At 35.6% G+C, this 12,803-nt stretch overlaps 3 protein-coding genes across 7 annotated transcripts; all 3 read left to right on the top strand.

Annotated features, from left to right (window-relative positions):
• The first annotated feature begins 293 nt into the window (after nt 1–293).
• On the top strand, nt 294–2,168 carry LOC125468081 (SH3 domain-containing protein 2-like). 4 transcript variants are annotated; one of them, XM_048588340.1, is made up of 5 exons: nt 294–633; nt 1,033–1,155; nt 1,241–1,310; nt 1,637–1,738; nt 1,992–2,008. In XM_048588340.1, exons 1-4 carry the CDS (start codon nt 586–588, stop codon nt 1,729–1,731), a joined length of 336 nt encoding a protein of 111 aa, XP_048444297.1. In that variant the 5' UTR covers nt 294–585; the 3' UTR covers nt 1,732–1,738; nt 1,992–2,008. The 4 variants fall into 4 exon arrangements, with proteins under 4 accessions (XP_048444297.1, XP_048444296.1, XP_048444295.1 ...); XM_048588338.1 differs by lacking the exon at nt 1,992–2,008 and adding an exon at nt 2,026–2,168 and having other exon boundaries at nt 295–633; XM_048588339.1 differs by lacking the exon at nt 1,992–2,008 and having other exon boundaries at nt 1,637–1,943.
• Nucleotides 2,089–3,168, top strand: LOC103930123 (SH3 domain-containing protein 2-like). The gene is made up of 6 exons (XM_048588158.1): nt 2,089–2,226; nt 2,351–2,404; nt 2,529–2,681; nt 2,769–2,843; nt 2,934–2,947; nt 3,114–3,168. Exons 1-6 carry the CDS (start codon nt 2,089–2,091, stop codon nt 3,166–3,168), a joined length of 489 nt encoding a protein of 162 aa, XP_048444115.1.
• Nucleotides 3,169–5,578: 2,410 nt separating this feature from the next.
• Nucleotides 5,579–11,405, top strand: LOC125479224 (disease resistance protein RUN1-like). Of its 2 annotated transcripts, none has more exons than XM_048588334.1 (6): nt 5,579–6,381; nt 7,843–8,941; nt 9,027–9,326; nt 9,453–10,301; nt 10,394–10,979; nt 11,087–11,405. In XM_048588334.1, the coding sequence occupies exons 1-6, from the start codon at nt 5,870–5,872 to the stop codon at nt 11,272–11,274; spliced, it is 3,534 nt and encodes a 1,177-aa protein (XP_048444291.1). In that variant the 5' UTR covers nt 5,579–5,869; the 3' UTR covers nt 11,275–11,405. The 2 variants fall into 2 exon arrangements, with proteins under 2 accessions (XP_048444291.1, XP_048444290.1); XM_048588333.1 differs by having other exon boundaries at nt 5,580–6,381; nt 11,066–11,405.
• The last annotated feature ends 1,398 nt before the right edge of the window (nt 11,406–12,803 follow it).

Genomic DNA, 12,803 nt, shown 5'->3' with positions numbered 1-12,803 from the left:
TAACAACTGAAAACTAAAAATAGTTACAAAAAGAATTTTTCAGTTTTTAATTTTCAAAAAAAAAAAAAAAAAACTGAAAACTCCAAACTATAGACTAAAAATTAAAAAGTGAAATCAAATTGGGCTCTCAACAAAATTGAAAAAAGACTGGGCTCAATTACTAAATTCAAAGCAGGGCTTATTAACGCTATGAGGCCTAATGGATCCGCATAAATAACTTTTGTTATTATTATTTTTAAATCAAAACTAAAACTCCTTATTCATAAGTTATCGTAATAGACTTGTTATTTTATTTTATAAGAAAAAAGAAAGAAAGCAATGAACAGCTGCACATAAACTGAATACAAAAAGGAATGAAATGAAATGAAGAGGAGTGGGAGACTAACGTTTAATTCAAGATAAAGAAAGAAAGGTAATCGCGTTTCCAAAAGCAAAAAAAGAAAGAAAGGTAATCGCACCACGACGGCGGCGACGTGACGGTCATTTAACGGAAAATACCAGACAAATCAGCCTCCAGATCAAGTCTTGAAGGGCACAACTCTGAAAAATCGAGACTACCTACCGCTGAGCTCCGACCAACCGTTGATGGAGGCAATCAGGAAGCTCAGAGATCAGGTCGCCAAGCAACAGCAGGTACTCTCTCTCGTTTGATTCCGAATGTGTATTTCTGTATGGATTTTGATATGAACATAATCTGCGTTGATTGCGAGATACTGAGATTGCTTAATGAAATAATATTTATATAATTGTTCGAGTTGAATTGGATCGATTCGAATTCGAATAGATTTTTCACTATTTCTGAGCTGTTTGGGGATGTGTTGGAGTGTAATGTTGCTGAATTTCTGAAATTTTGAGCTAGGCGTTGCTAATTACTTATCGATTTTCGGATTTAATTGGATGCTTAATTTTTACATTTTCGGAAAACTTCAAGCGAAAATGGCATATAATTCAATGTTCTATGCTTCATTAATGCATAAGAGTTAGTCGAAGCTTTATCGAGTTTGCTTTTGATTATTTTGTGAACACCGTCAGGCTGTGTTCAAACAATTTTCTGGTGGCATATATGGGGGATCGGATAATGTTGCCTCGGATGAAAATGAATTTCAACAGCATCAGAAACTCGAGAAGCTGTACATATCAACTCGTGCTGCCAAGGTTGCTACGCTTATTTTTTGTCTGTGCTTTTAACGAGCATCACGTTAGTTGTGTTACCTATCGTTTTTTGCTTCTTCTTTAACAGCATTACCAAAAGGAAATTGTCCGCGGAGTGGAAGGTTACATTGTGGCCGGTTCAAAGCACGTTGAAATAGGTATGTTGCTTGAAATGCGTTGTCTTTTCTTGGGAGTTTGGATATGAATTCATGTTGGTTTTATCAGTTGGCATACATAATACTTTTTCAACAGGTACCAAGCTATCAGAAGATAGCAGGAAATATGGTTCTTAAAAGACTAATTTTCGTGTGCATTTGATCATTACGAAAGAAATTTACAGTAAAAATTGTTTCCATTTTCACGTGGGGTTCAAGAACTGGACTACTTTTTGTGTTATTATGCATCATATGACAAACTGGTTCACCGTTTCTTTCTATAGGTTTGCATAATAACTCTTTCTGTGCTTATCAATTTGCCTGTGTAGGTTGCAGAGCCTTTAAGGGCAATGATAGTGGGAGCGCCCTTGGAGGATGCTCGACATCTAGCTCAACAATATGCTACAATGCGGCAAGAAGCTGAAGCTCAGGTATATGCAGTTTCTTCTGTTTCCTACCCATTTTATACTACAGTGATTTTATATGTTACATGGTTATCGTACATTTTCTCGGTTAACTTTTTTTGTTTTCTTTTAAAAGTGTTTGTTCATTTTGAGACAATCATGCATTGGTATTCATAGAGAACGCAAAATCTTAAGTTGTTTAATGTAAACTTGTTGAGATTGCTTCATTACTTGAAGCTTTGTTGTAATTTGGTTGTTGGTTTTTTTATTACTCCTTCAGATTTGTCTATATATACTAACTTCCACCGGGATAGGCTATAGATGTTTCCAGATGCCAAACCAAAGCACGGGATTCTGCAGGTAATGCTGATATTATCATGAAACTAGAAGCTGCTGAAGCCAAGCTTCAGGAGCTGCAGTCTAGCGTTGCAATATTGGGAAAAGAAGCTAGTGCAACTATGGCTGCTGTTGAAGGTCAACAGCAAAGATTGACTCTTCAGCGGCTTCTTGCAATGGTAAGGGATTGCCTTCCCTTTTTTATTTAAGTATTAAGACCTTGGCCTGTTCTAGTGACAAGACTGAAAAGGAAATTAATTTTGTAAACTTGTCATTTTTCGTCCCAATTCAAGTTTGAAGCAGAGCGCAACTATCATCCAGAACATTCTTCAGATACTTGATCAGCTTGAAGGCGAGGTATGAAATATCCTAAAGTCTTCCTTTCAGCATGAAAATTTCTTTTCCCAATTCATTTGGCTGTATATTATTCTAGTGTCTTGCTACTAAAAGCAGAGATCATTGACACTATTTGTTGGGACAGATTTTGTCAGAAAAGCAGCAAATTGAAGCATCGCATAGTCCGCATACAGAGGACACTATGCCTCCACCACCATCGTATGAGGATCTCAGCCGTAGCTTTGCTTCTGAAACCTATGATGAATTGACAGGGTTGAGGGACTATTTCTTAGGAGAGGTATCTTTATGCTAATGTTGTTGTATCCAAGTTTTAGTCTGTTCGACTCTTTAGTTTCTAGTTACTGTTTCTTTTCGCCTACCGCAGGTTATGTACACCTTCCATGCTGTAACTGATGTGGTGTTAAGTTTGTCATTCGGGGATTACGTTGTCGTCCGGAAGGTTCTGTCGTCTTTCCTGCTTGCATGCTTTCATCTTATATTCATGTTCGGATTTATTTCTTTCGTATTGAGGTTAAATTTTCATGTTCAGAGACGTCCACTCAGGTATGTTCGTCAATGCATATGCATTAGCACACCACCGAGTGCATTAGAATATGGATTTCAGTTTTGGGTGCTGCATGCATTAAAGTAGTTTGTGTGGTTTTGGTTTTTGCTGCCGCTGAGAGCATGAGTGGTTTTCTGTAGTTGCTGAGAGTTATATTGTGAGCAGAATTCATACAGCAGCTTTCATATACGGCACATGTAGTCGGCAGCACTGCATTTAGAAAGAGAAAGTTATATTTTCTTCACTGTTTATTCAAAACTTATATGTTGCATGTTCTGGCTTTTAAAGTGAGTCGGCATAAGAGTCTTTATTTGAGAAAAATCAGTTTTGTGTCCATGTGTTTTCAAAGAAAATATTTTAGTTTTTAATCACTGATTTTTCATTGTGCTTCAATTAGAAATCAATTATGAGAATGTGCCTTGTGATTTTTGTAATTGGTTGATTTCAAACAATCATTACATTTCATACATTATGCATGATCACGGTAGTATCTTGCAAAGTTTGAGGAGATAGTGATTGACGGCCGTGTTAGTGTCGTGTCACTTCCACTTGAAGGCTGAAGAGAGATTGAGTAGCAAAGCGCAGTGAAAAAATTGCCTACTAGTATGTGGGTCTAGTTGATGAGTTTTGTAAGTCTTTTTGTACTCATTTTTCTTATTGTTTGTCCTGATTTAAGAGTCTGAGAATTTTCTCAGTGGTGAGTTTTATCTTGTTAAATCCTACATCATGTGTACACGTTATTTGTCATTTTAATTACAAATGTGTAGGATAATATTTCACTTATTTTCTTGCAGTGAACTCTATCTTAGACATTCATCAACATATAGAGTTTATGACATAGGACTTTGCTACTATATTATTCAGTGCATTGATTAATTTGTAAAGCGCTCATTTATCCTAATTATAAAATATAATATGTTCAAGACATTAAAAAAATGGAGGTGTCTTTCAACAGTTTGGATGTCATGTATGGCCATATCCTTTATTTCCACCATTCTTATCAACCGGATGGGGAGAGATTGTCTTTATCTCGCAAACCCATAATGTGGCAATCGTCCATTAGAAAGGTAACGTACGTTTTGAAAATCTTGGCAAATATTGAATGGGTAATGACGCCTCTAAAAATAAAATTAAGTTATCTGAAAGAATCTCTCATAAAATAAAATAAGAAAAATTAATGAAAAGAGTTTAAAAACTTTGAGTTTTAACGATAAGAACAAAATAAAAAGTAAAGTGAATTGTACCAAGTTTGACTTTTTAGTGTAAAAATGTGATTTTTTGTTAAAGTGAACAGTATCGTAGACTTTTCGTTAAAATTTCCAATAAAGTAACAAAATAATCAACAAAAGTACCAGTACACCAAATTGGACATTTTTCAACGTTGAAATGAAATATGAAAGGAGATCAAGTTGATATTATTCATCCACTTTTTTTTTTTTTTTGAATAAACGATATTGTCTATATTAAGAAGAGGAAGTTGGCTAAGCCTCACAATGAGCTAGCAATAACATGGTTCAAATTTGCATTTGACGAGAATCAAACCTAAAACTTCTCACTTACAAGTAAAGAGAAATATTATTAGACCGTAGCATTATTCATCCGCTTTTAAATAATGAATAATCAAGAAAAACATTGCATGGGTCCCCCTCTCGTCACTTACCACTAATGGCCATCACTTCCCTGAGCAAAAGAGATATTTCCAATTGCTCGACCAAAACAAGCATTGACTTGGCTGTCCATCCATCAATAATAGGTCCACATCCCAACCCAAATATAATGATGTCAAAAGTGAGGGGAAAATGAGAAGGAAACTCTGGAGGGTAGAGGGAAGGAAAAGGAGAAAAGGAGAAGGGAAGAGTAGAGAAAGGCAAGGAGGAAAATGAGATGAAATGAGGGGAAAATGGGAAGGAAACTCTGAAGGGTAGAGGGAAGGAAAAGGAGAAAAGGAGAAAATGAGAAGGGAAAAGTAGAAAAGGAGGGAGGAAAATGAGAGGAAAATTCGGAGAATAGAGAAAAGGAGTAGGAAAAAGAAGAAAAGCGGAAAAGAAGGGAAAATGTGAAGGAAACTTGAGGGTAGAGGAAAAGAGGGAAATGCATAAAAATAAAAAATAAAAAATAAAAAATAAAAAATCATTATGTCTTCTAACGGAAGGGAGCAAAATGCTCCCAACTTCCCTTGTTTCTTTCTTACGTTGTAAATTATATTTCGTATAATGAGAAACCAATATTCCTACTCCGAGGATATAGACATAACTTGTCGAATCTTGTTACTATTCAACAAACCTATAACTACACAACAATTCGATCAATCACCTTAAGTTCAACCATACATGTACCAAGATTCAAGTTTTTATAAACTTTCGTTATGAAACTAACTGAACATTATAAGTGCCACATTATTATGTGGTTATATCAAGTTTTAAATTTTGTCTCATAACCACATCATCTTTAGGATAATCAATCTTGCAGTTGAATATGTAAACCTTCGATATGGTGATATTGGAAACACCAGTTGGTGGGTTGATTGGTAGAAATGGTTCCAACAATTCAAGAACGAGAAATAAGCATTGAGCAACGATCAAAATGTGTTTTATTTTATCACAAAAGATGGTTGTGCAATTAGAAATGCATTTTATCACAAAAAGATGAGCAACGATCAATATAATTGTTATTTATAAAATCACACATAAAATAAGAAGTAATCTTTTCTTTTTCTTTTCATGTCTGCCACTAGCGGCCGACCATGACTTAAAGAAATGCTTTTTGGGTCAATGGATGGGAACGGCCCATTTTACAATATTGTTTGTAAATTTTTCTGGAAGTAGATGGAAATGATCCAATTACATATTTCCCCTGCTCACAGACATTTGCATTGCACCTAGCAAACACCAGTTTTTTTGTTTAAACATCGATCCACATCAATGGCTCTTGTGAGAACATCTCCAGGAACCTCCTCTGATTCCAACACTTTTCGGGGTTATCGCTACGACGTGTTCTTGAGCTTCAGAGGCGAAGAAACTCGCAAGACTTTTACCGACCACCTCTACACAGCCTTGAACAACGCAGGATTTCTTACGTTCAGAGACGACGACGAACTTGAGAGAGGAGAAGATATAAAGCCAGGACTGCAGAAAGCGATCCAGCAGTCACGAACTTCTGTTGTCGTGTTTTCGAAAGATTACGCGTCATCCAGTTGGTGTCTTGATGAGCTTGTGCTGATCCTTGAACGCAAGCGGACCACCTCGGACCATGTAGTTTTACCAGTCTTCTACGATGTCGATCCGTCCCACGTGAGGAAGCAGACAGGAAGTGTTAGAAAAGCATTTACTAGAAGCCAGAAAAATCAGTCACCGGAAAAGGTGGAGGGATGGAGGAAGGCACTTGCAGAGATTGCAGATCTAGCAGGCATGGTCTTACAAAATCAAGCTGATGGGTAACTTTCATTATCTCCATTTCTCTTCTCTTTCTTGGGTCAATTTGATGTATGATCCGTAGTGACCTAGATTTTTATATATTTATTAATTCAATCTCAGTAGTGAATAATAATCTCAATTTAGGTCAACTTAAAGAAATCACACTCAACTCAACTCAAGGATTAGTCATTTTCCATGTTAATCTACTGGTTTCTAGTTGCTTAAATATTTTTGAAAGCTGGTGTGGCAAAAAGTTAGGATGTGATCTGTAATGTATTTATCTATAGTTCGTATAAATTATGCAATGTATTTTATTTTTTTTAGGAAAGCTAATAAAAAAATGTTTGAGTTTTAACGATAAGGGCAAAATAAAGGGTAAAATAAATAGTATCAAGATTGACTTTTTAGTGTAAAAATATGATTTTTCGTTAAAATGAATTGTACAAGAGCTTTTTGTTAAAGTATTTTTTTTTTTTCAATTTAATTTTGTCAGCAGTTCTCTTTTTGCTTAAATATTTTTGAAAGCTAGTGTGCAAAAAAGTTAGGATGTGATCTGTAATGTATTTGTCTATAGTTCGTATAAATTATGCGATGTATTTCTTTTTTTAGAAAACTAATGAAAAAAGTTTGAGTTTTAACGATAAGGACTTAGGAAAACTAATGAAAAATGTTTGAGTTTTAACGATAAAGACAAAATAAAGAGTAAAATGAATAGTATCAGGATTGATTTTTTAGTGTAAAAATGTGGTTTTTCGTTAAAGTGAACAGTACAGAGAGCTTTTTGTTACAATTTCTTTTTTTTTTTTTTTTTTTTTTCAATTTAATTTTGTCAGTAGTCCTCTTTTTACTTAAATTTTTTTGAAAGCTGGTGTGAAAAAAAGTTAGGATGTGATCTGTATTGTATTTGTCTATAGTTTGTATAAATTATGCGATGTATTCCTTTTTTTTTAGGAAAGCTATTGAAAAAGGTTTTGAGTTTTAACGATAAGGACAAAACAAAGGGTAAAGTGAATAGTATCATAATTGACTTTTTAGTATAAAAATATGGTTTTTCGTTAAAGTGAATAGTACTGAGAGCTTTTTGTTAAAGTTTATTTTTTCTTTTCTTTTTTCAATTTAATTTTGTCAGCAGTCCTTTTTTTTTCTTTTTTTTTTCCTTTTTTAAACAAAGGCAATCAACATATGTTTTAATTATCTAATTTCCCCAATTCCTTTTTCATTTTGTTTGCAAAATCAAGCTACTGGTTTCCAGTTGCTTAAATTTTTTTGAAAGCTGGTGTGGAAAAAAGTTAGGATGTGATTTGTGATGTATTTGTCTATAGTTCGTATAAATTATGCACTGTATTCCTTTCTTCTTCTTTTTTTCAATTTAATTTTGTCAGCAGTCCTCTTTTTTTTCTTATTTAAACAAGGGCAATCAACATATGTTTTAATTATCTAATTTCCCCAATTCATTTTTCATATTGTTTGCAAATTCTTAGGTACGAGTCAAAGTTTATCAAAAACATTGTTAAAGTGATAGGAGACAAGTTAAGTCGCACGCCGTTGAGTGTTGAACCAAAATTGATTGGAATTCAATCTCAAGCCAAACGCATCAATTTGTGGTTACAAGATGGATCAAGTGATGTTGGTATATTTGTTGTGTATGGCATGTCTGGAATAGGGAAGACAACCATTGCAAAACATGTTTACAATTCAAACTTCAGAAGCTTTCAAGGAAGTAGTTTCATTGAAAATATCAAAGAAACAGCAGATCAACCAAATGGCTTAGTTCAAATACAAATGAAACTTCTTTGTGATATTTTGAAAGGCAGAGAAGTGAAAATACACAGTGTTAGTGAGGGAATAATTAAGATTGAAGGGGCCGTAAGCACTAGAAGAATTCTACTTGTTCTTGATGATGTTGACCAAATGGACCAATTAGATGCAATCCTAAGGATGAAAGATCAGTTTTATCCGGGAACTAAGATACTAATAACAACTAGGCGTGAAAGGTTGTTAAGGGCAGATCAAGTTACAGAGGTGCACAGAGTTCAAACTTTGTATTACAATGATTCATTAAAGCTTTTGAGTTGGCATGCTTTTGGCCAGGACCATCCCATAGAAGAATACATGGAGCACTCAAAACAACTAGTGCGGTATACCGGCGGACTTCCATTAGCTCTAAAAGTTTTGGGTTCTTCTTTATCAGGGCAAAATATAGGTGTATGGGAAAGTGCATTGGAAAAGCTAAAAGTTATTCCTGATGGTGAAATCATGAATAAACTAAGAATAAGCTATGAAAGTTTAAAAGATGACCATGACCGGAAATTATTCCTCCACATTGCTTGTTTCCTAATAGGAAGGAACAAAAGCTACATTGTTAGAATATTGGATGGATGTGATTTCTATACAACCATTGGCGTTGAAAATCTCATTGATAGATGCTTGGTGACACTTGATAAACACGGCAAGGTGAAAATGCATGACATGATACGTGCTATGGGAAGAGAAATTGTTCGCCAAGAATCAGAAAAGCCTGAGGAACGTAGTAGATTATGGCGCCATAAGGATTCTTTCCAAGTATTGAGGAAGAAAAATGTAAGAAACATGCCTTTTATGTCTATATGTGTATTTCTTCTTGTGAAAATTATGCATATTAATGTCTTTTTTTTTTTTTCTTTAGGGTAAAAAAGAAATCCAAGGTCTTGTCCTGGATATGCGTAACCATCCTGCAAATAGTCCAATAAACACAAATGAGATAGTCTTGGAAACCAATGCATTTGCAAGGATGTGCAATTTACAACTACTCCATCTTAGTCATGTACGACTGGATGGATGTTATGCAGATTTCCCTACAAAATTAAGATGGTTGTGTTGGCTTGAATTTCCTTTGGATTCTATACCAATTGATTTTCCTTTGGAGAACGTAATTGTTCTTGAAATGCAATACAGTAGCTTGAGACAAGTATGCAGAGGAACAAAAGTATGTTACTCTATGCATTTCAATTCATTTTCCTTATTTTCTTTAATTCGATGACTAATTTCTTATCTTAGATACTTATTTCATTGTTCTATTTTCTTTTCATTTTTTTTCCCTCTGTTTCCACAGTTTCTTCCATCGTTGAAGATCCTTGACGTCAGCCATTCTCATGGCCTTGGTGAAACCATTGACTTCTCACTTTTCCCCAATCTAGAGGAACTGATTCTTGTAGATTGCACAAGCGTGAAGAATGTTCATGAATCCATTGGAAACCTGGGGAGACTCGTGTACTTGAATATGAAGGACTGCAAGAATCTTAGGAAGCTTCCGAAGAACATGTACATGCTTAAATCACTTGAAACACTCATTTTATCTGGTTGCTCAAATCTTGATGAGTTTCCAGTGGAGATGATGAAGAAGATGGAGTCTCTGAAAGTTCTTGAGACAGATGGAATTCCAATAAGTGAATTATGGCCAAAAAGAAGTTTAACTATCTTGAGTTCTTTTCCATGCTCTTTAGTAGAGTTAAGTCTGAAGGGGTGCAATCTTTCTGATGATGTCTTTCCTACGGATTTAAGTAATCTATCCTACTTGCGGAGATTATGCTTAGATGAGAATCCAATTTGCAGTTTGCCAGTTTTCATCAAAGGTTTGAGGAGGATCGATTACCTCTCTTTCGCGGGTTGTGATAGGCTCGGATCGCTTGTGGGGTTGCCGAAAGTACACCGACTGCTAAATATAGTCAGATGCAAATCATTAAAAAAAATAACTAATCATTCCCCTGGGCAATGTTATGGAGCATTTGTTGGTGACAACTGGAATCTTGTTGAGTGGGAATTCTGTTACAAAATAGAGCCTATTGATAGAGTTGATGTGGAAATGATCAAACTTTTGGGCTTGTGCAAATTGGAATCCATGCCAGCTGTTCGAATGCATAATCCATGCATATACACGGATCCAAAAGAGGTCCCCGTCCAGGTGCGCCTCTCTTTCTCTCTCTCATAAGTCTTAAATATATAATGGGAAACAAATGACTGAGTAATGTTGTGATGACTGTGGCAAATACATAGGGACTGTATCAACGTGGTATATTCAGCACGTTTTTTGTTGGGAATGAGGTTCCAGGCCAGTTCAGCTATAAAAGTACCAAGTCCTCGATATCTTTTATTGTCCCTTTACTACTTGCTAGTCACAGAATTCGAGGCTTGAACATCTTTGCTACCTATGCAAAGGAAAATTCAAATAATTATTTTATAATGATCAAAGTGAGAAACAAGAGTAAGGGTCTGAAGTGGATCCAAGCCCCAATGTTCTATGGAATTCCAGGTGACGGAGAAGATATGATATGGTTGAGCCACTGGAAGATGGAGAATGAAGCAATATTACAATGTGGAGATGAAGTGGTGGTTTCGGTAATAACCGGACGACGTGACGTGTTTTGGGTAAAGGAGTTTGGTGTCGAGCTTGTGCAAGAGCACCAAGACAAGATGAGTACCCAACACAACTCCAAATCAGATCCTAATTATCCATTTGTTATCGGTGGAGATTTGAAGTCGTCGAAGTGCAGACCGGGAATATACTTCCTGGGCGGTTGTGCAACAAAAGATATCGACAACATTGATATCCTCATCATGGACTCTGATGAAGAAGACACAAGTATGTTGTGTTGTTGTATTGCATTGAATTATACTTCATCTAAACACTTCCAGGTGTGTCCGTATTCATTTCAAAAACGTTTCCAGGTGTGTCCGTATGTTTTTCAGACAAAGAAGGGCAAGAGAATGAACCTGATGACACAATTCCAAAGACGAGGGTTGCTAGCAATAACTGCAGCCTGAGAGGCTGGAAGGTGCGCCTCACAGCTGTTGGCTTCTTTTTCGCGCTTGCTCTAGTAGGTTGGTCCTCCATCTCCCAAAAAAAGAAGCGACACTCGTCCACAAGCCCACCATGAGTTTGTAATTTGACTTGGTATAGATGTATCTTTGCATTCCTTGCTCTCAAGATGTTTTCTACCTTCAAAACTTCAAGTTCAAAGCTAATCACTCTTAACCGCTTGAGATCTAAAAGCCCCTTCGAACTAGATACCGAAGTTTAAATGTGTTCAACGCCATCAAATGTAGCATAAAATACATCCAGCATGAGCGATACTAGCAGAGTATCAGTAAATAAGTAAAACAAAAAAATGCTTCTACACATGGTAGATTTTTTTTTTTTTGTTTGGGGGGGGTAAATAAGTAAAACAAAAAAATGCTTCTACACATGGTAGATTTTTTTTTTTTTGTTTGGGGGGCGGGAATTATTTCGGCATCGGGGAAAACAAAAGCAGACCTCACAGGCTGCACATCCAAGTGGCAAACAAAATTTTAAATAAAGCTAATGACGAATGAAGAGTATTGAAACACTTATAGCCCTCGAACGCTGGCTACATGGTCTTTTCTTATAACAATAAAAGGAACAAATTCATCAAGTCACATTTGAGCCATCTAAAAAAAAATGAAGCAAACACCACAAACAACCCAAAATATGTTCAAACCTAGTATCAAACTAATTATAAACTGCATCCATCCCAAACAATGAATATGGGAAAAATGAAAATTCCATGGGACATTTAATCCAACGAATTTACTGATGGGTCCTAAGATTAGCATAGGATTATAGTTAACCACAAGTATATGCAATCAGTCCCTCTCCCTGTGTAGTGTTGTCCCCCTCAGAAACCTGCACATCCATAAATCATGTTTAGTCATGTTTAAATTACTAAACGTACAAAACTTAAGAAAAACTCATCTTGATGTTAAAAATATGAATTGTATCTAAGGGGAAATTTTTAATTGTGACGCGAACACAAGTGGTACACTACATATTTTAATAGAAGTGGTCAGAAATTTTATTTTTTAAGTTATTAATTTTTTAGCACACATATCCAACCATTTGTATAGTAACATGTGATATACCATCCCGTGTACCGATCATACTGAAAAATTCCTCGTATCTGAGCATGCACGTGAGACCTTGGGAACTGTGAAATTTTCATTCTTTTCAATTTGGATGTAAGAGTTAAAATCTTACAGTGCCAAATACACAACTGCTGATTTCCTCATCTGACCTGTCTAACCATTTTGCTTGGATCTCTCACATAAGAAGCAACTTGTTCACTGATATTCTGCAATTGGAAAAAGAAAAATGAATTCTTGGTGAATATCTGGCAAAGCATGGCACAAGTCCGTCATAAGGAAAGGCATGGTTACAAGTTCAATTATAGAGCCAAACCTGATTAAAGTCGTATGATTCTCTCCCCTCTTTTTTTACCTTCTTTTCTCTCTCCTCCTATTTGAACAGTCACGGTTAAACTACGTCAACATCTTATATTAATTTTTTATTGAAAGAGAAAGACAACATAAAGAATATGAAAGGAGGAGATGAAAGGGGATGGAAAGAGGAGGGGAGAGAATCCTAGTCCCTGATTAAAATCATGCAGTT

Source organism: the organism of the source record quoted next, unplaced genomic scaffold (assembly GCF_019419815.1).
Source record: "Pyrus x bretschneideri cultivar Hongxiangsu unplaced genomic scaffold, Pyrus_bretschneideri_v1 Contig28, whole genome shotgun sequence".
NCBI classification, from domain to species: domain Eukaryota; kingdom Viridiplantae; phylum Streptophyta; class Magnoliopsida; order Rosales; family Rosaceae; genus Pyrus; species Pyrus x bretschneideri.
This window is presented reverse-complemented; position numbering and strand designations above follow the sequence as displayed.

Coding starts and splice junctions, on each gene's coding strand:
- LOC125479224 (XM_048588333.1), top strand. CDS start 5,870: ATGGCTCTTGTGAGAACATCTCCAGGAACCTCCTCTGATTCCAACACT. Junction 6,382..7,842: donor TTACAAAATCAAGCTGATGG/GTAACTTTCATT, acceptor GCAAATTCTTAG/GTACGAGTCAAAGTTTATCA. Junction 9,327..9,452: donor AAGTATGCAGAGGAACAAAA/GTATGTTACTCT, acceptor CTGTTTCCACAG/TTTCTTCCATCGTTGAAGAT.
- LOC125468081 (XM_048588338.1), top strand. CDS start 586: ATGGAGGCAATCAGGAAGCTCAGAGATCAGGTCGCCAAGCAACAGCAG. Junction 1,156..1,240: donor TATCAACTCGTGCTGCCAAG/GTTGCTACGCTT, acceptor CTTCTTTAACAG/CATTACCAAAAGGAAATTGT. Junction 1,311..1,636: donor TTCAAAGCACGTTGAAATAG/GTATGTTGCTTG, acceptor TTGCCTGTGTAG/GTTGCAGAGCCTTTAAGGGC.
- LOC103930123 (XM_048588158.1), top strand. CDS start 2,089: ATGAAACTAGAAGCTGCTGAAGCCAAGCTTCAGGAGCTGCAGTCTAGC. Junction 2,227..2,350: donor TTCAGCGGCTTCTTGCAATG/GTAAGGGATTGC, acceptor AGTTTGAAGCAG/AGCGCAACTATCATCCAGAA. Junction 2,405..2,528: donor TTGATCAGCTTGAAGGCGAG/GTATGAAATATC, acceptor TTGTTGGGACAG/ATTTTGTCAGAAAAGCAGCA.